The sequence below is a fragment of the Eleutherodactylus coqui genome, chromosome 13, assembly GCF_035609145.1.
Source record: "Eleutherodactylus coqui strain aEleCoq1 chromosome 13, aEleCoq1.hap1, whole genome shotgun sequence".
NCBI classification, from domain to species: domain Eukaryota; kingdom Metazoa; phylum Chordata; class Amphibia; order Anura; family Eleutherodactylidae; genus Eleutherodactylus; species Eleutherodactylus coqui.
The window spans coordinates 20,797,546-20,821,876 of NC_089849.1; the positions used below are offsets into that span (position 1 = coordinate 20,797,546).

At 45.4% G+C, this 24,331-nt stretch overlaps 1 protein-coding gene across 1 annotated transcript in view; it reads right to left on the bottom strand.

Annotated features, from left to right (window-relative positions):
• Positions 1-1,949: 1,949 nt before the first annotated feature.
• The window catches only part of APCDD1L (APC down-regulated 1 like), a 59,031-nt gene continuing 36,649 nt past the window's right edge, over positions 1,950-24,331 (bottom strand). The window contains exons 2-4 of the mRNA XM_066585846.1: positions 12,388-12,562; positions 10,888-11,419; positions 1,950-6,473 (exon numbers count right to left, since the gene is read on the bottom strand). Of these exons, the coding sequence (XP_066441943.1) occupies positions 5,712-6,473; positions 10,888-11,419; positions 12,388-12,562 (1,469 nt within the window). The 3' untranslated portion in view covers positions 1,950-5,711. The remainder of the gene's footprint in view (positions 6,474-10,887; positions 11,420-12,387; positions 12,563-24,331) is intronic.

Here is a 24,331-nt window from a genome sequence, read left to right on the forward strand (position 1 = left end):
AACAAGGGGGAGGAATGTAACCAATAATAACCATAACGCTTCCTGTAAACTCTCTTACAGACACGAGTTCACCAACACTAAATTCTCCCCACGTTTACCTGCCCACCCGTCTAATGTGGGCGACCATCCCCCATTGACTACGACAACCTAAGGGAGCGTAGGGATGCTGCTTCCTGGTGGCTGCCCGTAGCAACCAATTACAGAGCAGCTTTCATTTTACCTCAGCCCTACAAGGAATGGAAGCTGAGCTAAGGTGACCAAATTTTCCCAGGGTCAAAGGGGTGTGGCCAGCAGGCGGCGCTGATTACGGCGTATGATTTTACCACCGCCGTTATAAAAAAAGCAGGGAGCAAATACCGCAGCATTTACGAATCGAAAATACAGTCGAAATTCGTACCAGTGGTGCAGCTTTTACTGGCAATCAGCTGCGTACCCGTAGCTGATATGATTCTATGCGGCGCTCCTCCGAAGGCCTAGAGTGGCCTCACCTGACCAGGGCGCTGGGAATGGAAAGCCGTCTGCTCCATTGAAATGAATGGGAGCTGAGCTGCAATACCATACACAATCCTATGGACAAGGGTGGTGCTGTGTTTGGAAGACAGCAGCCATGTTTTTTAACACTGGGCAAGCCCTTCTAAATACAGGTACATTAGCCAGAGCACAGTAGAGCCCAGGACACCAACGCCACAGCATGGGGCATACAGGTACCTCACTGTTATGAAATGTGAGTACCTAAAAGGTCACGTAAATATAGACTTTTGTTATTTTATGTTTTTTGGTTTTTATTTGGTGCAAGTGTCCGCTGTTCTTGGAATACAGTATTTTACTGAAGATAGTACCTTCTTGCAGCCTGAAGGTGGCACTGTTGCTTTGAGAACTAGACAATATTGAGATCTAGGATCTGATGGTGCGGTCCGCTCTGAGCCAGCGGTCGTCCTGAAGATGGGACTTTTGAAGCCCTTATTGGATGTCAATGATAGCTGCCCTCTACGCCAGAGGGTATATGCTGCATGGCCACTGTATTTGAGCCCTCCGCCCTGTCATGATTGGCGCTTCCATGTTTGTAAATTATTCCCGTGACCCGGGAGATCAGGATAAAATCTCATGATGAGTTTTCCGTGGATCAGTTTCAGTGTGAATCCACATTAGATGAGAATAGAGAGTGATCTCAGCAACTTCCAACAAGGTGTTAGACTAGCCGGGGTCAGGATGTCACTGTCAACGGCGCGGGAGTTTCTCATATAATGGCATGTTCGAGGAAAAACATCCAGCAAAGGGGGATCCTGCAAATGTAAAGAACTCATCACAAAAAGGGGTCGGAGGAGGATGTCAAGAATTGTGCTGATGAACATACGGTGCACAGTTCAAGAAAATGCAGCTAAAAATAACACTGGTGCTCCGTTTAACATGTTGGACAGCACAACTCGTCATTCCTTAGCACAGATAACAGCGGACGACCAGTTCCAGCGCCATTGTGTCTAAGAAAAACAGAAAGGTGAGACTCCAGGGGGCAAAAGAGTGCAAAAATTGTATCACTGAGCAGCGGAAAAACATCTCCTGGTCAGATGGATCCAGATTTCTGTTGCCCCGTGCTGATGGAAGGTCAGAATTTGGCACAAGCAGCATGAATCGATGACCCCTTCCTGTCAGCTGGTGAGAACATGTCACCACCTACGTCTAATCTGCACTCACTACAAGAAGCTTCCTGTCCGCAGGGGCCGATATTCCTGCAGAATGATTTAATCACCCAGTTGAATCTACACCACAAGGAATTGCTGCATTTCTGAAGGAGAAAGGAGTCCAACGCCACTAGATGGGGTCTCTAATAGAGGCCATTCAGAGTATTCTAGCACAACAGGCACATCATAGCCATTCTAGGACCAATCCGCCATTACTAGGGCCTGACGCATGTCAGTTTATCACGCATTCTAGATTATCAGACAGCCAGAGAAAAGTATATAAAATATATTTCAGATTTATAGACAGCCCACAATAATAAGCCAATAATACAAAATATTCCACGTTACTTTGAGGAATCCCACAATTCTCTCTGTAAAATCTAAAATTCACAGAATTATGCAGTTTCATTGTAGTTGGTACCCCTATGTAACTCCTGTAGGTTCTAGCCCTGCCTAGGTAAGGCTGCAATCACACGCTGTTATTCACCACGCTGTGCTTGTCTGCCACAAGGTTCCCCAGCGGTGTTCTGTGTGATATCGCTGAGTTTTCTTGCAGTAATATCGCAATTTTGCAGCGCTCTTTTGCCAGACTTTTTTTTTGGGGGGGTGGGGGGTTGAAATATAAGCCATACCCTGAAAATCAGCCCTATCGGCATTAAAAAACCCCAATACATTACTTAATAAGCGCTGTCCGCTCTGTTGCACTTCTCCTCCACAGCTCCGGCACGTTTTGTAGTCTTCTGCCAGCGCTTCCTGGTCAGGAGTTTCAAAAAGCCCGCCTCCAGGAAACGCTGGCTCTGATTGGCCAATCACTGCAGAGCTCAATGAACCAATCACAGTCGTTCCATTGAAATATGTTATTGTTTGTTTCTCTCAGATTCATGCGTTTACTTAAATTGTTGGTATAGAGGACTGTTGGATCGGTGTTAGGGCTCAATCCACTGTAGACATTGTAAAGGGCCACTAAATGGTTATGTGAGTCTTACACCAGATGAGAAGAGCTACCAGAGGATCGGAGTGCTGCACCGTGCAGGACCAAGGAAGACTGGGCCACTGTTCAGGTTAAAGAGATTATCCCAAAATTACTCTTTATCACCTATCCTATGGATAGGTGATAAAAGTCTGATCGTGTGGGGGTTTCACCGCTGAGACCCCCCACCGATCCCAAGTATAGTGGGTCCATGTCCTCCTCCTCTTCTCAATGTAGGCTCACGGCACCCCCCACAGTGACCTGGAGATTTAATAGAGGGGTCTTGGCTGTAAGACTCCACCGATTGGAGTTTTATCACCTATCCATAGACAATATTTGGTATAACCCCTTAATACTGCATGACGTACATTTACATCATGGAGGTTTGGCGTTTGTATGGAGAAAGGCGGGGGGGGGGGGGGGGGGGGAAGTGTCGATCCCACTCCATGCCGGCTGTTTCTTACAGACGACACCCTCCCACAACAGCTCCTGCTGATTGCAGATGTTAACCCTTTAAATGCCCCGATTATAGAGCCGGGTCCTGAAGGGCCCCCTTCGATAAGATTGTGGGGTGCCGTACGGTTACCATGGCAGTCTGGTGGGGCCTTTGGAAAGTCCTCAGGGCTGACACTGCAGATCAAGACACTGCTGAGGCGTGGCTTCATAGATTGCCTGTCAGATGGCGGTATGATGCAATAGTACGGTATTACATTCTACTGTAGGCACGATCAAAGCATCACAAGTTTATGTCCCCTATGGGAACAAAAAAAACTAAAAAAAAATCAGTTTACAAAAGTTCTACTAATAAAATAAAAGGTAATAAGAAGTTTAAAAAAAACTTCGCATATTTATAATAATTAAAAAAATTATCTGCTAAAAAGTTATCATTCCCACAGAATCTAGTTATCGCATGCTTGCTGCAGTCTATACACCGTAAAAACAAACAAAAAAAGTAATAAAAGTTTAAATCACCCCCCCTTTTGCCATATTTGTAATAAAAAAATCTAAATGATAAAATAAAAATACATATTTGGTATCGCTGTGTCCGTAAAAGTCCGATCTATCAAAGTAGCGCAGTATTTACAACGCAAAGTGAACGTCGTCCGAAAAAAAAATAAAGAACGCCAGAAATGCACTTTTTCAGTCACCCTGTCTCCCAGAAAAAACGCATGAAAAAGCGATCAAAAAGTCGTATGTATTCCGGATTGGTACTGACGGAAAATAGAGCACATCCCGCAAAAAATGAGCCCTCGCTGAACTACGTCGACGGAAAAATAAAAGTTATTACGCGCAGAAAATGACCGCAGAAAAAAATTGAAAAAACATTTAATGGCTTTGGAAAAAAAAATGGTATAGTTAAAAAAAAAAAAAAAAACATACACGTTTGGTATGGTAGTAATCGTACTGACCCACAGAATAAAGTTATCATGTCGCTTTTGTTGCAGTTTGTGCGCCGTAGAAACAAGACGCACTGAAAGATGGCGAAATGTGGGTTTTTTTAAAAATTTTACTCCACTTGGAATTTTTTAAAACTTTTTCAGTACATTATACGGTACTTTAAATAGCACCATTAAAAACTACAACTCGTCCCGCAAAAAAGCCCTCATACAGCGACGTCAATGGATAAATAAAGAAGCTACGATTTTTTTAAAGGGGGGAGGAAAAAAACGAAAATGGGGGAAAAAAGGGCCACGTCAAGGAGTTAAATAGAATCCCTATCCCAAAAATAAACCCAAGCTGCATTAAAAAAAAAAAACATTACCTAACAGGAGCTGTGCACTCTGCCACACTTCTCCTGCGCAGCTTTGGCACTTTTTTTTATAGTCTTCACCCAACTCTTCCTGGTCAGGGGTTTCAAAATCTCAGCCTCCAGGAAGTTCTCGATCGCGGCGGCTTAGACAATCACTGCGATGGCTATAATTGGTTCGTCAAGCTCTGCAGTGATTGGTTGTTGAGCGCTGTGGCTCAGTCAATCAGTAATGTATTGTTGTTTTTGTTATTTTATCTAGCTAGGGTCTTTTTGAGGGGGAGGGGGGACAAAAAGTAGGATTTCCTACTGTAGAGGTTGCCTCACACCGCGCAAAAACCGCATTTTTGTACGATACAACATAAAGGTAGGCTCCATAGGGAAACATGGGCTACAAAACATGGCAAATCGCTGGAATATTCAGCATGCCGCATTTTTTTTTCTTGCAATGTAGCAGCCTGCAATTTGTAGCGTTGTCACATCGTGAGAAAATCATGCAATTCTGTCGCCCATGTGAAAGCGGCCTAATGGTATACAAGCTGCTACAACGCGTTCCATTCCTTATCCTAAACGGTAGACGAGTCTTTCCTGGTCCTGCATGGAGTAGCACTCCAATCCCCCTGTAGCAGATCTATTCTTCTCTTCCCCCATGGACGGAGCGATGACTTTGCAGAGTCTGCAGGGAATCCTCTATAGGACCTCCATTGTATAGCGCATATATTGTGTGAGACGAGACACAAACGGGTGAGCATACCAACAGATAGGATATAAGGGGTCTACACATAAGGCGCCTCTCTTGTCTTCATTGCAGGCTACATCAGCCGAGGCAGCTGCTTCCACCAGTCATGATGAAGTATGACTTATATGCAGTTGTTTATTGAAGTCGGCATATTGTATTCCTTACGGGACATTAAAAAAACCGCATATGCTCCATGTAATTACACCTGCAAGATGCTCTGCAAGTCCCTTCACAGGAAGCGCAGTGTCCTGAGGTTTAAGTAGCCCACAAGAAAATGCAAAAGTCTTCACCACAGCACACCGTCTGTCCATTCGGTTCAATGCGGCCCATTATCTCCATTAGAACTGAGACATCTGCAGACGTCTGCGGAGGGGGGGCGGGGGTGACCTTCTCCGGCACCAAGAGACGTACATCATCTTTTCAGCAAGTGCATTAGCTAGATAGAATACTATGTACAATATCTTTTAACATAACAAACAAAGCAGAACCTCAAGACATATTTTTTGTTATCTTTTTAGTCGAGTACAAGACTGTCCCGGCTCTGAGAACTGCACCTGAGAAAACAGCCGGCGTGGATCAGTTTGGCCTTAAAATATGTAACATAATAAACATTAACATCAGCAGAGCCCAAAACTGTGGCTGGGGTAAAGGGGCAGAGTCCAGGGCGAGATCCATAGATTGGTGTTGCTTGGAAGGTCGTGTTGGCTCAGAAGAGCATTGGGTCAACGGAGGCTGGTAGGAGGTTGGCCGCTTGTTGGGTGTTGATGGGCTGGAGCCATCTGTTGGTCTTTCACCTAGATACAAGAGAGGTCTCCCATGGTTGTCCTGTGCAATCTTAAATAGCTCGTATTCGGTATGAGGGAGCCTGATGCCCAGGACGTCGCAGCCCCCTGTCGCTGTAATGTCTTGTTCCTCCCCGATAGCCCATGACCCTGATGTGCCACAACTCCCAAGGCGGGACATGTTCAGCATCCGTAGGGTGGCCTGGTTCAACGGCGTAACCCATACTTGGTTGACCGTAAACGCCAGCTCCGTGCCACCCTTCACGTGTTTGGAGGGCACTCCTTTGGTGTAGTATCCTGCAGCTCTGAGCGTAAAGGTGTGCTGTTTGCAGAGCGGGTCAGCGTAGTGGTAGTAAAAGCCTTCCCAGGTACGGTTATCTCCATGGAACGTCAGGTAACGAGTCAGGAAGAGCACAGCTGGGCGAACCTCACATTGGCTGCTCACCCATTTGCCTCCAAGATGGGCCGGAGGTTCTGTAGTGTTGGGCAGGATCGGTGGCTGGTGTTCGTCTGAGTTGTATATTAAGTTGCAGACGTGACACGGGTGGGTATGGTGCTGCGAAGGAAGGAGATGTAAGAGTGAGTAGAAGAACATTGCAAAAACATTGTCATAGAGAAGATGGCACTGGAGAGGTCTGTAGATTCACAGGGGACACAATGGTGATTGGAGATTTCTCCAATGAAGGGGACCGATGGTTAACCAAACATTGTGGCTTCTATGTCGGGGGCTTTGAGGCGAGGCATGACATGGCAGAAGATAAAGGTGAAAGTCTAAACTAAAAAAAGTTATTTTAACCCCTTAAGGACCAGATGTTTTTAAGGAATTTTTCCCAATTGGTGATTTTACTGCCCTATTTTTTTTCCTTTCAGCTACCAAAATTATTTTTGCTGCGTTTTTTCCCATGACATATTGGGCTATTTTTATAGCTTTATTTTTTCACTGACTTTTTCCCCCTTTTTTTAAATTTTTTTTTTAGTTCACCCGAACACTGGGCCCTGTAAAAGTCTTTTAAAGGGGTTGTCTGAGACTTTTACTACTGATGACCTATCCTGAGGATAGGTTATCAATATTTGATTATCGGGGATCTGCCACTCAGGATCCCCTTCAAAGAGTTGATCGCTGAGCCCACCGTTAGTGCGGATAGGATAGCTGGAAGAAGATAGCGCTGTCAACTTCGGAACAGACCAGTTGGTACTATATAGGCACCACTCCCACTGAATTCAATGGGAGTTGTCCCTGCAGTACCAAAGTGGGCCACTGCAATACAGACAGTGCTATCTGCTCCAGCTATGTCCACACTGACAGCAGCCCAGGGATCAGCTGATCGGTGGGGATCCCAAGTGGTGGACCACTGTCGATCAACTATTGATGACCTATCCTGAAAATAGGTCATCAGTAGTAAAAGTCCTTTAAGTTTTCCACTGTGTTATCAGAGGCCAGTTAAACTGTAAGTGATGTGTTTGACAACAACCTTGACTGTTACAATAAAAACCAGCAGAACTATGAATGCAGCTTTGGAGTATAAGGCCCCCTGTCTCAGCGGGGAGCCTATCTGACAGGCTCACTGTGGAGAACCGCAGAAAATCGCGGCATGCCGCAATTTAGATCCCGCGAGCGGCGAATCGCTATGATTCTCCGCTCGTGGACACCGCGGCTGCACTTTCCATAGCAATGCTATGGGAAGCTTCACACCCATGGACACACAGCCTAAGGGCTTTTACCCACTAGCGTTTTTTTAAGGATTTTTGTGCGATGCGATTTTAAGATTAGAAAGTCCCATTGACATCTGCAGTAAAAAACGCAGCAATATCGCAGCGTTAAAAAAAAAAAACGCTAGTGGGTAAAAGCCCTAACAAAGGCTGTGCTAGAGGGGAATTGAAAAAGGGAGACTAGTAGGAGGACGTAAGCACAAGTGGGAGGTACCCATAGGCATCTTAACTTAATACCAGCTAGCTCTGTGTTATATAATAAGTTTAGATAAATGCAACCTGTATCTAAGTCTGTGGCTTACTACAGGTTTAGAGTCATATGTTACTATAATACTGGGTTGATGATACTCATTAGGAGAGCTTTAAACTAGAATATGGAAAGGGAAGTGAAAGGCCAGGTAAAAATATACAGCTAATTAATACATTTGAGAACCTTGTTATTAGAAGTGGAAAGAAAGAACAAAGACAAAAAAAATTCAGAAGGAAGAGACACCGATCACAAACTAAGCTTTTAACACAGGGAGAGGAATATGATGTCATAGGCATCACGGAAACTTGGTGGAATGATAGATATGATTGGAATACAAGGCTTGAAGGATACAACTTATTTATAAGAAACAGACCTAAGGGAGGAGGTATTGTGTTGTATGTTAGGAAAACATTAATCTCCACAGAGATTCAAGCTTCAGAGCTGGGAGTTTTGTAGAAACGGTTTGGGTAAGAATACACAGAGAGAACAGAAAGGACACCATTGTAGGCATTTACTATAGGCCGCCTGGACAAGCAGAAGACATGGAGGAACTCTTTCTACATCTAATGGCCAAGCCCTCCAAAAAGCCCAACATAGTGATCATGGGAGATTTTACTGATCCAGATATTTGTTGGGAATCTCTCTCAGGTAAAAGTAATGGATCCAAGAAATTCTTATCGGCTCTTGCTGACAACTTTATCTTCCAGAAGGTTGAAGAGAAAACAAGGGGATCTGCTATCATAGACCCAATTCTTACCAACAGGGAGAGAATGGTTGAGGAAGTAATGGTGGCTGGGACCTTAGGAGGCAGTGATCATGATATCCTTGAATTCTGGATAAAAAGGGGAGGAAGACCTAAGAAAACTCAGACCTCAAGGTTGGATTCCAGAAATGCAGATTTTAAAGAACTCAGAATGAGGATAGGAAGAATCCAATGGCCGGATGTTCTTAAGGACGGAAATGCCCAGGAAGGTTGGGAAATATTGCGAAATGAGATTCTCAAAGCACAATTGTTAATAATCGCTAAAAGAAGGAAGAATGGGAAGCATTTAAAGAGACCAGGATGGATGAACGCAGAACATACATACATGCTAAAAAGGAAGAAAAATATGTTTATCAAATGGAAAGAGGTGGAAATATCTAAAGAAGAATATAATGCGGTCTGTAGAAACTGTAGGACAAGTGTCATAAAAGCTAATAAGGAATTGAGGCTTGCAACAGAGACCAAAAGCAATAAAAGAGGATTTGGGGAGTATGTCAAAAGCAAAAGAAAAGTCAAAGATGCTATTGGATGCTTACAAGATGAAAATGGGGAATTGGTTAAGAATGATGCTGTGAAGGCAGAACTTTTAAATTCCTACTTTGTATCTGTTTTCTCTCAGAAAGTAGATGGAACATCAACTGATCTTCCCTGTGCTATTGGGGGAATAAAAGAATGCAGGTTATCTATAAGCAGAGAGATGGTGAGGGAACACATAGCTAACTTAAATGAATTCAAGTCTCAAGGTCCAGATAAACTACATCCTAGGATACTAAAGGAAGCAGCAGAGGTAATTGCTAAACCACTCATTATAATCTTTGAAAATTCCTGGAGAACAGGAGAAGTCCCAGAAGATTGGAAAAGGGCAAATGTTGTCCCCATTTTCAAAAAAGGGAAGAAGGTGGATCCAGGAAACTATAGGCCTGTGAGCCTGACTTCTATACCAGAAAAAAATCTTTGAACAAGTTATTAAACAGCATGAATGCAAGTACTTGGTTAAAAATGGAGTAATTAACCAGAGCCAGCATGTGTTTGTAACAAACAAGTCATGCCAGACAAATCCAATTTCCTTCTATGACAGAATCATCGACTGGGTTGATCAGGAAAATATGGTAGATATGGTTTTTCTTGACTTTAGTAAAGCATTTGACAAAATATCTCATACTATACTTATTAAAAAAATTACCAAATATGGGATTGACAAGGCAACTGTTAGGTGGATTCACAACTGGCTGAGTGATCGTACTCAGAGTGGTCATAAATGGCTGCATATCCAAGTGGAAGAATGTATCAAGTTGGGTATCACAAGGCTCTGTCCTAGGCCCAGTGTTGCCCAATATTTTTATAAATGATCTGGAGGAGGGAATTGATGTAAAACTGATCAAATTTGCCAACGACACAAAGTTAAGGGGGATAGCTAACACTAGGGAAGAGAGAAAGAGCATTCAAAAAGATATTGAAAAGCTTGAACAGTGGGCAGCGACTAACAGAATGGTATTTAACAAGGAGAAATGCAAAGTTCTACATCTGGGCAGGAAAAATGAAAAAAGGTATACACAATGGGAGGAATTGGGCTAAGCAGCCTCACATGTGAAAAAGACTTGGGTATACTAATAGATCATAGACTGAACATGAGTCAACAATGTGATGCAGCAGCTAAAAAGGCAAACACAATTCTGGGATGTATTAAGAGAAGCATAGAGTCTAGATCATGTGAGGTCATTATCCCCCTCTACTCTTCCTAAGTCAGATCTCATCTGGAATACTGTGTCCAGTTCTGGGCACCCCACTTTAAAAAAGACATAGACAAACTGGAGCAAGTTCAGAAAATAATTAACAAGATGGTGAGCGGTCTGCAAATCATGTCCTATTAGGAACGGTTAAAGGGTCTGGGAATGTTTAGCTTGCAAAAAAGAAGGCTGAGAGGAGACTTAATAGCGGTCTACAAATATCTGAAGGGCTGTCACAGTGCAGAGGGATCAGCCCTATTCTCATTTGTACAAGGAGAGACTAGAAGCAATGGGATGAAACTGAAAGGGAGGAGTCACAGATTAGATATTAGTGAGGGTGATTAATGAGTGGAACAGGTTACCACAGGAGGTGGTGAGTTCTTCTTCAATGGAAGTCTTTAAACAAAGGCTGAACAGATATCTGTCTAGGATGATTTAGTGAATCCTGCACTGAGCAGGGGGTCGGACCCGATGACCCTGGAGGTCCCATCCAACTCTACCAGTCTATGATTCTACTCACCAGGGCGCTCTGCAAGGGCTGCTGAAATCCGTTCGGTCGGTAGTGGATCCTCTCGGATATCTCTGTGTGGATATCTCCCAGATAGAGCTTCTCCAGCAGTCCTCCCTTCTCCTCGGAGATGTACTGCTTCTCCAGTCTCACCAGGCTCAGCTCATGCATGGTGAAGTTGAGCGCAGCGGTGCAGTCTCTGTCTGCCTTGGCACTAAGGAGCTCATATAGTCTTCCTGGAGCCCAGGTTCTACCAGTAGATACAAATCCCACACAGGTCCTGTTCATCTGGGCTCTGATATTGCTCATGGCATCCTGGGTGTAAAATACAATTCCAACTTTGTGCAAGCTGTAATCCGCCTCTGTAGCACCTCTAGTTATCCATGAGGCCTGGCGAAGGCGCATTTTTCCCTTGATCACAAGAGAATACAAGGGCCGTTGGCACTGAGGGTCTGAGTAGTAGAACTGAAGGGCCTTGAACAGCCGGTTGGGGTAAAAAGTATAGGATCTTGTAAGGAACTCTGGTCCAGGCCGAACTTCACATCTAATAGTGGAGATAAACGTGTAATTAGTTTTATGCCTAATTAGCCCTTTCAGTTTTTTCTAACCACAAGTTACATAATGTCATATATATGATACTTTAGAGCTGCACTCACTATTCTGCTGGTGGAGTTCCTGTGTTCATACATTACCTATCCTGTACTCATCCTGAGTTACGTCCTGTATTATACTTCAGAGCTGCACTCACTATTCTGCTGGTGGAGTCACTCTGTACATACATTACTTATCTTGTACTGATCCTGAGTTACATCCTGTATTATATATACTCCAGAGCTGCACTCACTATTCTGCTGGTGGAGTCACTGTGTACATACATTACTTATCCTGTATTGATCCTGAGTTACATCCTGTATTATACTCCAGAGCTGCACTCACTATTCTGCTGGTGGAGTCACTGTGTACATACATTACTTATCCTGTACTCATCCTGAGTTACATCCTGTATTATAGCCCAGAGCTGCACTCACTATTCTGCTGGTGGAGTCACTGTGTACATACATTACCTATCCTGTACTGATCCTGAGTTACGTCCTGTATTATACTTCAGAGCTGCACTCACTATTCTGCTGGTGGAATCACTCTGTACGTACATTACTTATGTACTGATCCTGAGTTACATCCTGTATTATACTCCAGAGCTGCACTCACTATTCTGCTGGTGGAGTCACTGTGTACATACATTACTTATCCTGTACTGATGCTGAGTTGCATCCTGTATTATACTCCAGAGCTGCACTCACTATTCTGCAATCTCCTTGCAGAGGGACACACAAATTGGGTCCTGCAGAGGGAGAGAGCACTTTATCTGCACTCCACTGTAATAGACGAGGGTCCTGAATGGTGGGACCCCTCTTATTGGTTCCATCATAGGATATATGAAAATGTGTTTTTGAACCAATCTGAGTAATTTAAAGGGACAGTCACTGCTTTAGTATTACACTATTCTCTTACCCTGTAGAAATCCAGTGACCTTCTATGTTAGGTGGTAAGACAGAAGAAATACGGGCCCCGTCCTGTAGGTGGCGCAGTTGGTACTGACATTCAGGCTCCCAGGTCAGTTTTCCAGGACCAGGGAACTGATCGGAGGGAACCGGCACATCCCACAGCTTATCCCCGTAGACCAGGGCTAAAAACAACACAGAATACTACTGGTCAGACATTGTATATCAGGTCATTGGAGAGAAAGGAGATACAGAGTGCAGCATGTGATATAGTAACGTGTTAGAAGTACTTTATGTACAGGTGTAGCAGAGCTGAATTTGCCATTAGCTGTTTGGGTGGGAATGTTTGTGTTGCAGGATAACATTTGGATGTAACATGAGGTCACAAATATATAGAATGCGCCGTTTGTCCAGGATTTCGTGTCGGATCCGTACTGACCGGAGGCTCCAGCGCAGATGAGAACCTAAGAGAGATTCTGTCAATTCTTAACATAGTTTTAGCAAATCCTGTAGTTGATCGCCCATAAGATAACATGTTTGGTGTATCCAGGGGTGCGACAAGCCTTTATGCTGCCCGAGGGGCGGTGTGAAATGTTGCCACCCTGCCTTAAAAAAACCCACTCATTTTACAGGCATTGAAAATGTCAATCCACAAAATGCCCCAAAACATATTTGAACCTTTGAGGCTTGTTTGAGGTGAGTAATAGCAACCCATTAGTGGCCCCAATGGTAACAGCAACCCATTAGTGGCCCCAATGGTAACAGCAACCCATTAGTGGCCCCAATGGTATTAGCAACCCATTAGTGGCCCCAATGGTAATAGCAACCCATTAGTGGCCCCAATGGTAACAGCAACCCATTAGTGGCCCCAATGGTAATAGCAACCCATTAGTGGCTCCAATGGTAATAGCAACCCATTAGTGGCCCCAATGGTAATAGCAACCCATTAGTGGCTCCAGTAGGAATATTGACTCCATTAGTGGTCTTAGTTGTAATAAAAAACCTTAGTGGCCCCAACAGTAGATGTCCCCCTTAGTGCCCCCAGTATTAATATTGACCCTGTTAGTAGTCCTTGTAGTGACAGTGATCCGGTTAGTGTCCCCTGTAGAAATAGTGACTCCATTAGTGGCCCCAGTGGTGATGGGGACTCAGTTCGTGGCCACAGTGGTGATGGGGACTCAGTTCGTGGCCACAGTGGTGATGGGGACTCAGTTCGTGGCCACAGTGGTGATGGTGGCTCAGTTCGTGGCCACAGTGGTGATGGCGGCTCAGTTCGTGGCCACAGTGGTGATAGTGACTTCGCTAGTGGCCACAGTGGTGATGGTGACTCTTAATGGGCCCAGCCGTAATGGTGACTCGGTTAGTGGCCCCAGTAGTAATGGGGACTCTGTTAATGGGCCCTGCAGTAATGGTGACTCTGTTAATGGGCCCAGCAGTAATGGTGACTCTGTTAATGGGCCCAGCAGTAATTGTGACTCTTAATGGGCCCAGCAGTAATGGTGACTGTTAGTAGCCCCAGCAGTAATAGTGACTGTTAGTGGCCCCAGCAGTAATGGTGACTGTTAGTGGCCCCAGTAGTAATGGTGAGTCTCTTAGTGGCCCCAGTAGTAATGGTGACTCTGTTAGTGGCCCCAGTAGTAATGGTGACTCTGTTAGTGGCCCCAGTAGTAATGGTGACTCTGTTAGTGGCCCCAGTAGTAATGGTGACTCTGTTAGTGGCCCCAGTAATAATGGTGATGCTGTTAGTGGCCCCAGTAGTAATGGTGATGCTGTTAGTGGCCCCAGTAGTAATGGTGACTCTGTTAGTGGCCCCAGTAGTAATGGTGACTCTGTTAGTGGCCCCACTAGTAATGGTGACTCTGTTAGTGGCCCGAGTAGTAATGGTGACTCTGTTAGTGGCCCCAGTAGTAATGGTGACTTCATTAGTGGCCCCAGTAGTAATGGTGACTTCATTAGTGGCCCCAGTAGTAATGGTGACTTCATTAGTGGCCCCAGTACTAATGGTGACTTCGCTAGTGGCCCCAGTACTAATGGTGACTTCGCTAGTGGCCCCAGTACTAATGGGGACTTTGCTAGTGGCCCCAGTACTAATCGTGACTCTGTTAATGGGCCCAGCAGTAATGGTGACTCTGTTAGTGGCCCCAGTAGTAATGGTGACTCTGTTAATGGGCCCAGCAGTAATGGTGACTCTGTTAATGGCCCCAGTAGTAATGGTGACTCTGTTAATGGCCCCAGTAGTAATGGTGACTCTGTTAATGGGCCCAGTAGTAATGGTGACTCTGTTAATGGCCCCAGTAGTAATGGTGACTCTGTTAATGGGCCCAGTAGTAATGGTGACTCTGTTAATGGGCCCAGTAGTAATGGTGACTCTGTTAATGGGCCCAGTAGTAATGGTGACTTTTAGTGGGCACAGTAGTAATAGTGAGTCTGTTAGTGGCCCCAGTAGTAATGGTGACTCTTAGTGGGCACAGTAGTAATGGTGAGTCTGTTAGTGGCTCTAGTAGTAATGTTGACTTCACAAGTGGCCCCAGTAGTGATAGTGACTCTTAGTGGGCACAGTAGTAATAGTGAGTCTGTTAGTGGCCCCAGTAGTAATGGTGACTCTTAGTGGCCCCAGTAGTAATGGTGACTCTGTTAGTGGCCCCAGTAGTAATGGTGACTCTTAGATGGTGACTCTGTTAGTGGCCCCAGTAGTAATGGTGACTGTTAGTGGCCCCAGTAGTAATGGTGACTCTTAGTGGGCACAGTAGTGATGGTGACTCCGTTAGTGGCCCCAGTAGTAATGGTGACGCTGTTAGTGGCCCTAGTAGTAATAGTGAGTCTGTCAGTGGCCCTAGTAGTAATAGTGAGTCTCTTAGTAGCCCCAGCAGTAATAGTGACTCTGTTAATGGGCCCAGTAGTAATAGTAAGTTCCATAGAAGGGGAGGCACTGGTGTGACAAACCTGCTGCTTTATTGTTTAAAATATGTCTTGTTCACAAGGCTCTTGATAGAGCTGAAACCGGTCCTTGTTTTTCTGTGAATATGCACATATTTTAAACAATAAAGCAGCAGGTTTGTCACACCAGTGCCTCCCCTTCTATGGAACTTACTTGTGACAGAAAGCCAAAGTGACCGCAGGGCTGTACAAGCACTTGGAGACGCACCTGCTGTATGGAGCCAGGAGCTAGAAGCCGTCTAAGGTGGGATAAAAATCCTTTTTTTCCTAAACATTGTTTCCAGTAGTAATAGTGACTGTTAGTGCCCTGTAGTGGCCCTCCAGCCAGGCAGCAACCCAACAATCATTTCACTTTCTCCATCTGTAGCTCCAGTCCCGTGGGCGCTGTTGCTGTCATTACTCTTTGACCCCTGACCTCTCCACCCCCCTCTGGGGTCTGTGCTGCATATAGGAAGGCAGCTGCGGGAGATGAACTGGAACGCTGTATCCCTGCACGCCTAACATCCCTCACATCACCATCTAAAGCTCCTCGAGGAATGGAGGCAAATCCCTCCACACCTCTATGGGAATTTGGTGTAAAGCGGCCGAGGAGGGTTACTGCGGTCATTGAAGCCAACACTGTATTGAAAAATGGGAATAAAATGGATTTTCATCGGCTTCTATGTGCGTCCCAATACTTCTGCCAGCACCGTGTACGAGGGCAGTGCTGCTCCTCTGCTGCGCTCCAAACCAAAGTTTTCCTTTGTCTCCATGAAAATAAATCCATGCGATAATCCATTGTCAGACGTCATCGGGGTTTTTTACAATTCCAAACCCCTGGGTTATTCCAGCTCATGGTCAGAGAGTGAATCGCGGATCTCTTCCCCGGACCGTCCTCACTGCCTTGTATCCTGTAGAGCATGTGGCAGCTACAGTTGTCTGGAGGCTGGGAGACAGGATGGCACCCTGTTAACCCGCATGGAGACATCCTAATCCCCGCTGAATCCCCAGGAGTTCAGTATGGCCATATCACACTATCACAGGCCCCACTACCAACCCAACGCATGGCTGTGTTATAAGGGTAGGACCCCAGCACCGCACGCTCAGAGTCCAGGTCAGGGAACAACTTCAATCCAGAACTTTTTGGTTCAAGAATATAATACCAAAGCTGTATAAAGTATTATGACACAAGGAAAGGGTGACATCATTAGTCAGCTAAGTATCGACAACCCATATTCTGCAGAGGAGAACAAAAGTTGCGGCCCAGTCTTATGTTAACCCCTTGAGGATCAGGCCATTTTTTGCTTTTACGTTTTTGTTTTTTCTTCCCTGCTTCAAAAAATAAAAAAGAATAAAAAAAAATTCATAACCTTTTTTTTACATTTTTCCATTGCCATACCGTATGAGGGCTTGTTTTCTTGCAGGATGAGTTGTATTTTTTAATGGTAACATTTAATGTACCTTATAATTAGAGATGAGCGAGCACGCTCGGATAAGGCAGTTACTCGAGCAAGCATCACTCTTCCCGAGTAACTGCATTCTCGTCCAAGCAGGCTCGGGGGGTGGCGGGGGGGGGGGGGGGGGGGGTGAGCAGGGGGTAGGAGAGAGAGAGAGAGAGATCTCTCTCACTCTCCCACCAGCCCCCCCCCCCCCCCCCCCGTCGCTGCCTCCCCCGAGCCTGCTCGGACGAGAATGCAGTTACTCGGGAAGAGCGATGCTTGCTCGAGTAACTGCCTTATCCGAGGGTGCTTGCTCATCTCTACTTATAATGTACTAAAAATAAAAAATAAAAAAAAAAAAAAATCGTAAAGTGGGGTGAAATGAAAAAAAACACACAATTGTGCTATTTTCAGAGGGTCTCTTTTTTTTTTTACAGCTTACACAGGGCAGCAAAAATATAATCTTTATTATTTGGGCCAGTAAGATTTTGACAGTACATCATTTATATAATTTTTTTGTTGTACTACTTAAAAAAAAATATGTATACATTTTTAAAATCACTCTGTTGCTATTTTCTGACAGCCATAACTTTTTTACTTTTACTTCAATGGACCAGTGTGGTGGGGAGGGCTGTCTTTTTGGACGTTGAGCTGTAGTTTCTATTGGTACCTCTTTAGAATCGGATGCAATATGATAGATGCAGGGATACAGAATATGTTTATTTACTTTAACTTTCACTTTTATATGTTAAAAAAAAAAATCAGGAAAAGTTTTTCTTTTTAACCTTTAATTTTTTAATTTTTTTTGTGATAATTAAATATCTTAGTTTTACTTTTTCTTTAGCCTCAAAGGGGACTCGAACTACCAATAGTTTGATTGCTTATACAATATGCTGCAATATTACAGTAAATCATTTTGACAGGCATTCTATTAATGGGGGATTCCAGGCTTTTACTATTGATGACCTAAACTCAGCAAAGATCTTCAGTAGTTGATTTGCGGGTATCCGACACTCAGGATCCCCACCGATCACCTGATCCTCTGGTCCACTCTTTAATCCTGCGTCGTACATCTGCTATCGGCGGGTTTAAAGCCCAGGACCAAGCACCGTCTATTTACAGCAATTGGTCCTTAAGGGGTTGAGATACAGTCTTACATTTACAATCGGCCTTTTGATGGCAACCATAATGCTGATGTGTCCCTCTGTGAAAATGAGTTTGATATCCCTGCTTTAAGAGGCTACAATATCAGACAGCTCTGAGTCTGCTGATTGCCATAGGTGCGAACCCTAAAACCACCATATAAATAAACAGTGAAGCTGCGGTCTCTGCCTGCAGCAGTCACTTGACTTTGCTGTAAGCACAGACTGAGAGAACAGCAGAAGTCGTTGCACTGCTTACCAGGTGGAGAGGTGAGTATTGCTGCTTTTATTGTTTTAGGTCAAGGTCAGCTATTTAAAAAAATTAATTAAGTGGGAGAACCCCTTTAAATGAGATTCAAATATCCCTTTTAAAAAAAGGACAGCTCTATCCCTTTAATTAGACAGTCAAAGCAATTTTTGTGTAGCCATATGTAAATTTATTACGGGTCCAAAAGTTTTATGTTTTCAGCCAACTCCCTACTCTGTCGAAAGAAAAGAAGAATGAATCCCTCCTCCTTGTCCGATAATCTGTTCTTGTCTATATTATTATTTCTTTAGCTTAAATCTTGGCTGTAAATGTTCTCTAGTGTTTAAGGCGATAGAGATCTCCACACAGGAGACAACTATTTGGCGGGGTTTCTGATGTGTTATGTATTAACATGATATCATTCACTTTTTTAATAGCTATCCAAAGAAAATCAAATAGAGTTTAGTTTTTTATTACTTCGTTGTGTCTCAACATTCCCAGCGTTGGACTACATTCATCAGGATATCTTTTAAGACTCTACCATGTTTTGATCAGATAGCTTTACAATATCACTCTTCAGTTGTAGGCTGGGGTAAACGTGGACCCCATCGCTGTTCCACTGCCTTTATAAATCCTTACAAATCAGTTTCATGTTTCCAGGAAGGGTTGGTAGATTAAAGCGGTGAACTGGTTGGCTGTTATGGGAAGCAAAGACACTTTTTGTTCGGACAGTTTTCTTGCATGAGGCCCGGTAGCTTGGGCTAAATGACAACTAGAGATGAGCGAGCGTACTCGCTAAGGCAAACTACTCGAGCGAGTAGTGCCTTATGCGAGTACCTGCCCGCTTGTCTCAAAAGAGTCGGGAGCCGGCGGGGAGAGCGGTGAGTTGCGGGAGTGAGCAGGGAGGAGCGGGGGAGAGAGTGAGAGAGATCTCCCCCCCCCCATTCCTCCCCGCCGCTCCCCGTCCCCCACTGGCACCCGAGTCTTTTGAGATGAGCGGGCAGGTACTCGCATAAGGCACTACTCACTCAAGTAGTTTGCCTTAGCGAGTACACTCACTCATCTCTAATGACAACTTTAATCATGCAAAAGATGCAGCCATAGTAAAGCACTGAGTCTCAATTTATCAGCAACTTAAAGGGGTTGTCCAAAGAGCACAACCCTTGTTCATATGCGCCATTAGGGCATATGAATGTCAAAGGAGCAAGGTCCCCCGCTTCAGGACCTCTGCTTAGGATTCAGCATGGAGAGACACTCAGAAAAAGCAGGTCCTGATCTGTCAGATCCTCATTCAACTTGGTATTACAGGAGGTGCAGTCATATGAGTAGCCATCCTGTAATACTACATTTCCCATGCAGCACTGCTAGAATCGGGATGAAAACACATGCATGCATCTGTGGAGCATAACATGCATGTATTATCGTGGAATTGGTAACAATAGATGTTAGATAAGCAATTGCTGTCACAGAGGGTGCAACCGCGACCAGGCCCAGAGGGAGAAGGGGTCCTGCTCAATGGCCACCCAGATCCAATCTAGCAGCAGGGAAAAGGAGGTACCTATATTGCATCTCATGGGTGGACAGTCATAGGTGTCAGTCAGACTCCCAGTGCAGCACCATGACTGTTCATACAAAGCAGCGGGATCCTCGTTTGACTCTGTTAAACCCAAACTGGCAGGCAGTGCACACTGGAGGTGAAGACACAGACGGAAAAAGAGATCTCCAGGGCAAATTTTATGCAGGCAGTTTGGCTTGGACTCTGAAAAGACTCTGCAAATGAGTGCAATGAGACAGCAATGGCCATTAGGGAGGGTTGAGACAGTTATGAGGCCTGGAGGATGAAGTGCCAGGGTCCTGCCAACAGATGGTGCTATCTATATTTTACCAATGCAGCAGTGGTGCACAGGGGGTGGAGTGAGGAATAGAAAGGTGTACTCTTCAATAAAGCATGTGATTTGACATGTTTGCTCTGGCGTGGGAGACACGGGCCTAAGTTTGCTCGGTACTGTTCTACCTTGTCACCACCAGAAGCTAGGGGTTTGACAGGGCTTGCATGGAGGGACACCCCTGTTACACCCCTAGCTGCCAATTGGCTGATTTTGTAAAGGTCCAAGCAGCGTCTGTAGTGATTTTTGGCTGTGTTGTAGGGTTAGTTTTCCAGTTAGGCTTACATTATTAGCTTTAAATGCGTCCATGTTACACCTATGACATGGAAGCATTTACAGCAAATAACGCAAGCCTAACTGGAAAGCTAACCCTAATACTACAGCACAGCCAAAAACACTGCAGACGCTGCTAGGTGCAGGTGTTCCCCGTTGCATCTCCGCTGACCGCCGCGCATGGTGAGTCACAGCGGTCCCCGCCGCAAGGGGACCATTACCGTAAGTGACACTACGGCGGGGAGAGCAGTGGGGACCCCAGTCACAGCACTCCCGGCTGCAAAATGGGCCGGGAGAACATGAGGCCACCTTACTGTGGTGTGGAAAGGAGGGTGGACAAAATTTGCAGTGGTCCCCGCTGGCAGCGCCTGACCGGGGAGACAGAAGTGGAGGTGCCAGTCAGCAGCGGGAGTAGTGAATGGACAGTATGGCGGCCAGAGCAGCGGGGAACCCGGCTGCGGCGTGTGCCAGTGGGACGGGAAGACACATGGCGTGGAGAAGAGGCTGCAGAATATTTTTTGCGGTCCCTAGAAGACTGTACGGTGGGGAATAATTGAGCCAATTGGGAGCTAGGGGGCGTGACAGGGGCGTTCCTCCATGCAAGTCCTGTCAAACCCCTAGCTTCCGGTGGTGACAAGGTACAATAGTACCAGTTTGCTCGGGGGCGGGAGACACCAGCCTAAATTTGATCTTTACCCAAAACTATAAAATCTGCTGGGAAACAGATGCAGATTATAAATAGGGCACATGGTCTCTAATAAGGGAGCCCCATGGAGCCGGGCTAAAGATAAGAGGTTGGAGTGGCAGCTTTGTCTGGAGTTGCCCTTCACATGTTTGCTATTACTTTATTTCTGGACTTATCATCTGAGTCAGTTCATGGCCCTCCGGATAATCACACATGCAGTTTCCTTGTCTTGGCTGGATAAAAAGCAGATTGTGCATGTGTTTTGTTTCTGCAGCCAACGTGAAGGAGCAGGGTCAGCGAGTGGGACGCGGGACCCTACACTGTGCAGCCACTGTCCGTCCTTGGCCGTGTGCCGCCACGGACCCCATACCTCTCACATGTTCCCAGTGCTGGCCATTAATAAGCGAGGGGGAAAGTGGACATGCCATGCCTAATGGCACAGTATATGGGAGCCCGACACCTTACAGCCGGCTTTGGGCATCAGTCACACTGGATATCCATCTTCAGAAGCAGAAACCACACTTGTGTACATGGTAATCAGAAAATGAAGTTTGCATGAAGTCCATTATACGGTAAAGACAAAGCACTACAACCCCCAGTATGACCGACCGCTGGACATGACATAATACACATCTATTATACTGTATACACAGAGCACTACAACCCCCAGCATGACCGACCGCTGGACATGACATAATACACATCTATTATACTGTATACACAGAGCACTACAACCCCCAGCATGACCGACCGCTGGACATGACATAATACACATCTATTATACTGTATACACAGAGCACTACAACCCCCAGCATGACCGACTGCTGGACATGACATAATACACATCTATTATACTGTATACACAGAGCACTACAACCCCCAGCATGACCGACTGCTGGACATGATATAATACACTATTATACTGTATACATAGAGCACTACAACTCCCAGCATGACCGACCACTGGACATGACGTAATACACTATTATACTGTATACATGGAGCACTACAACCCCCAGCATGACCGACCGCCGGACATGACATAATACACTATTATACTGTATACATAGAGCACTACAACCCCCAGCATGACTGACCGCCGGACATGACATAATACACTACTATACTGTATACATAGAGCACTACAACCCCCAGCATGACCGCCCGCTGGACATGACATAATACACTATTATACTGTATACACAGAGCACTATAACCCGCAGCATGACCGCCCGCCGGACATGACATAATACACTATTATACTGTATACATAGAGCACTACAACCCCCAGCATGACCGACCGCTGAACATGACATAATACACTATTATACTCTATATACATAGAGCACTACAACCCCCAGCATGACCGCCCGCTGGACATGACATAATACACTATTATACTGTATACACAGAGCACTATAACCCGCAGCATGACCGCCCGCCGGACATGACATAATACACTATTATACTGTATACATAGAGCACTACAACCCCCAGCATGACCGACCGCTGAACATGACATAATACACTATTATACTCTATATACATAGAGCACTACAACCCCCAGCATGACCGCCCGCTGGACATGACATAATACACTATTATACTGTATACACAGAGCACTATAACCCGCAGCATGACCGCCCGCCGGACATGACATAATACACTATTATACTGTATACATAGAGCACTACAACCCCCAGCATGACCGACCGCTGGACATGACATAATACACTATTATACTGTATACATAGAGCACTACAACCCCCAGCATGACCGACCGCTGGACATGACATAATACACTATTATACTGTATACATAAAGCACTACAACCCCCAGCATGACCGACCGCTGGACATGACATAATACACTATTATACTGTATACATAGAGCACTACAACCCCCAGCATGACCGACCGCTGGACAGGACATAATACACTATTATACTGTACACATGGAGCATTACAACCCCCAGCATGACCGACCGCCGGACATGACATAATACACTTCTACTATACTGTGTACATAGAGCACTACAACCCCCAGCATGACCGACCGCCGGACATGACATAATACACTTCTACTATACTGTGTACATAGAGCACTACAACCCCCAGCATGACCGACCGCTGGACATGACATAATACACTATTATACTGTATACATAGAGCACTACAACCCCCAGCATGACCGACCGCTGGACATGACATAATACACTATTATACTGTGTACATAGAGCACTACAACCCCCAGCATGACCGCTCCCTGGCTATTAGGGCACATATGACTGTGTATCAGCAGACTGCAGTCCCTGATATCACCTGCACGTTTTGGCTCTTTTCTAAATCCACTTTCTTCTCCTTAATCCCGGCAGCGTTTCCGTTGGGCGATGAGGTCACGGCGGCTGCTGATCTCTGTCCGCCACAATATGGGATCTGATGATGCAGAGCACGAGGCTGCACTCCAGCTGGACAGTGTAACAGGACGATCAGCGGGGTCTAGAAGGACCAGTCGTCGGTTCTGTGTTCATGGACACTGTGATAGTTTATCATTGGCAGCCGAACCGCAGCGCGCCGACCTTCTCGTGTATTACACATCTTCCAGCGACACCTCTGGAATTACTATTTATGTAATCATCAGAAACCAAATGATCATACAGAGATAAGCGACACCACCTCGCACCGCACATCTCTGCCAGCAGCAGCTGTCTGGCACTGTTCCCTCTCCCTTCTACTCCGCTTACCAGAGGTCTTCTGACAGGTACTGCTCCCAATGTAGTACTGGTAAGGGGTTCTGCAGCAGCTATAATGTACACTCCTGTCTTCCTGCTACTGTGAAACAGAAAACACCCCTCAGCTGCAGCAGAACATCATTGTTACATCCGCCTGGCACACTGAAGCGCCACTCCTCAGAATGGGCACAAATGTGTCCTATTTAAAACCGCAAACACCCAGATAGTGTTTGCAAGGACCAATTGCACCTCTCCAGGCTGAGATGGAAGGACCCCTGTCCCTTACTAATCAGGGAAAGTGGGGCACCCCTGCTTAAAAGCGGGGTCATCGTCCCGATAAGGTTGGCCCCACTGTCTTCTATGCCCTGGCTTTCCCTGATCAGAAGCCTGGCGAAGATGCCATCAACACATAGAACACGACTCTGTTCACACACACTGTACACAGAACAAGACTGCACATACAGCACATGTCTGGCCCCCTGCACAGACATAACATACGTCGCTGTTCACACCAACATACAGTATAACACATACCACATAGAACAGGACTGTTCACACAGCATGTCTGGCCACTTGCACAGACATACCACACATGTGTCACTGTTCACACCAACATACCAGGTAGTACAGATGCC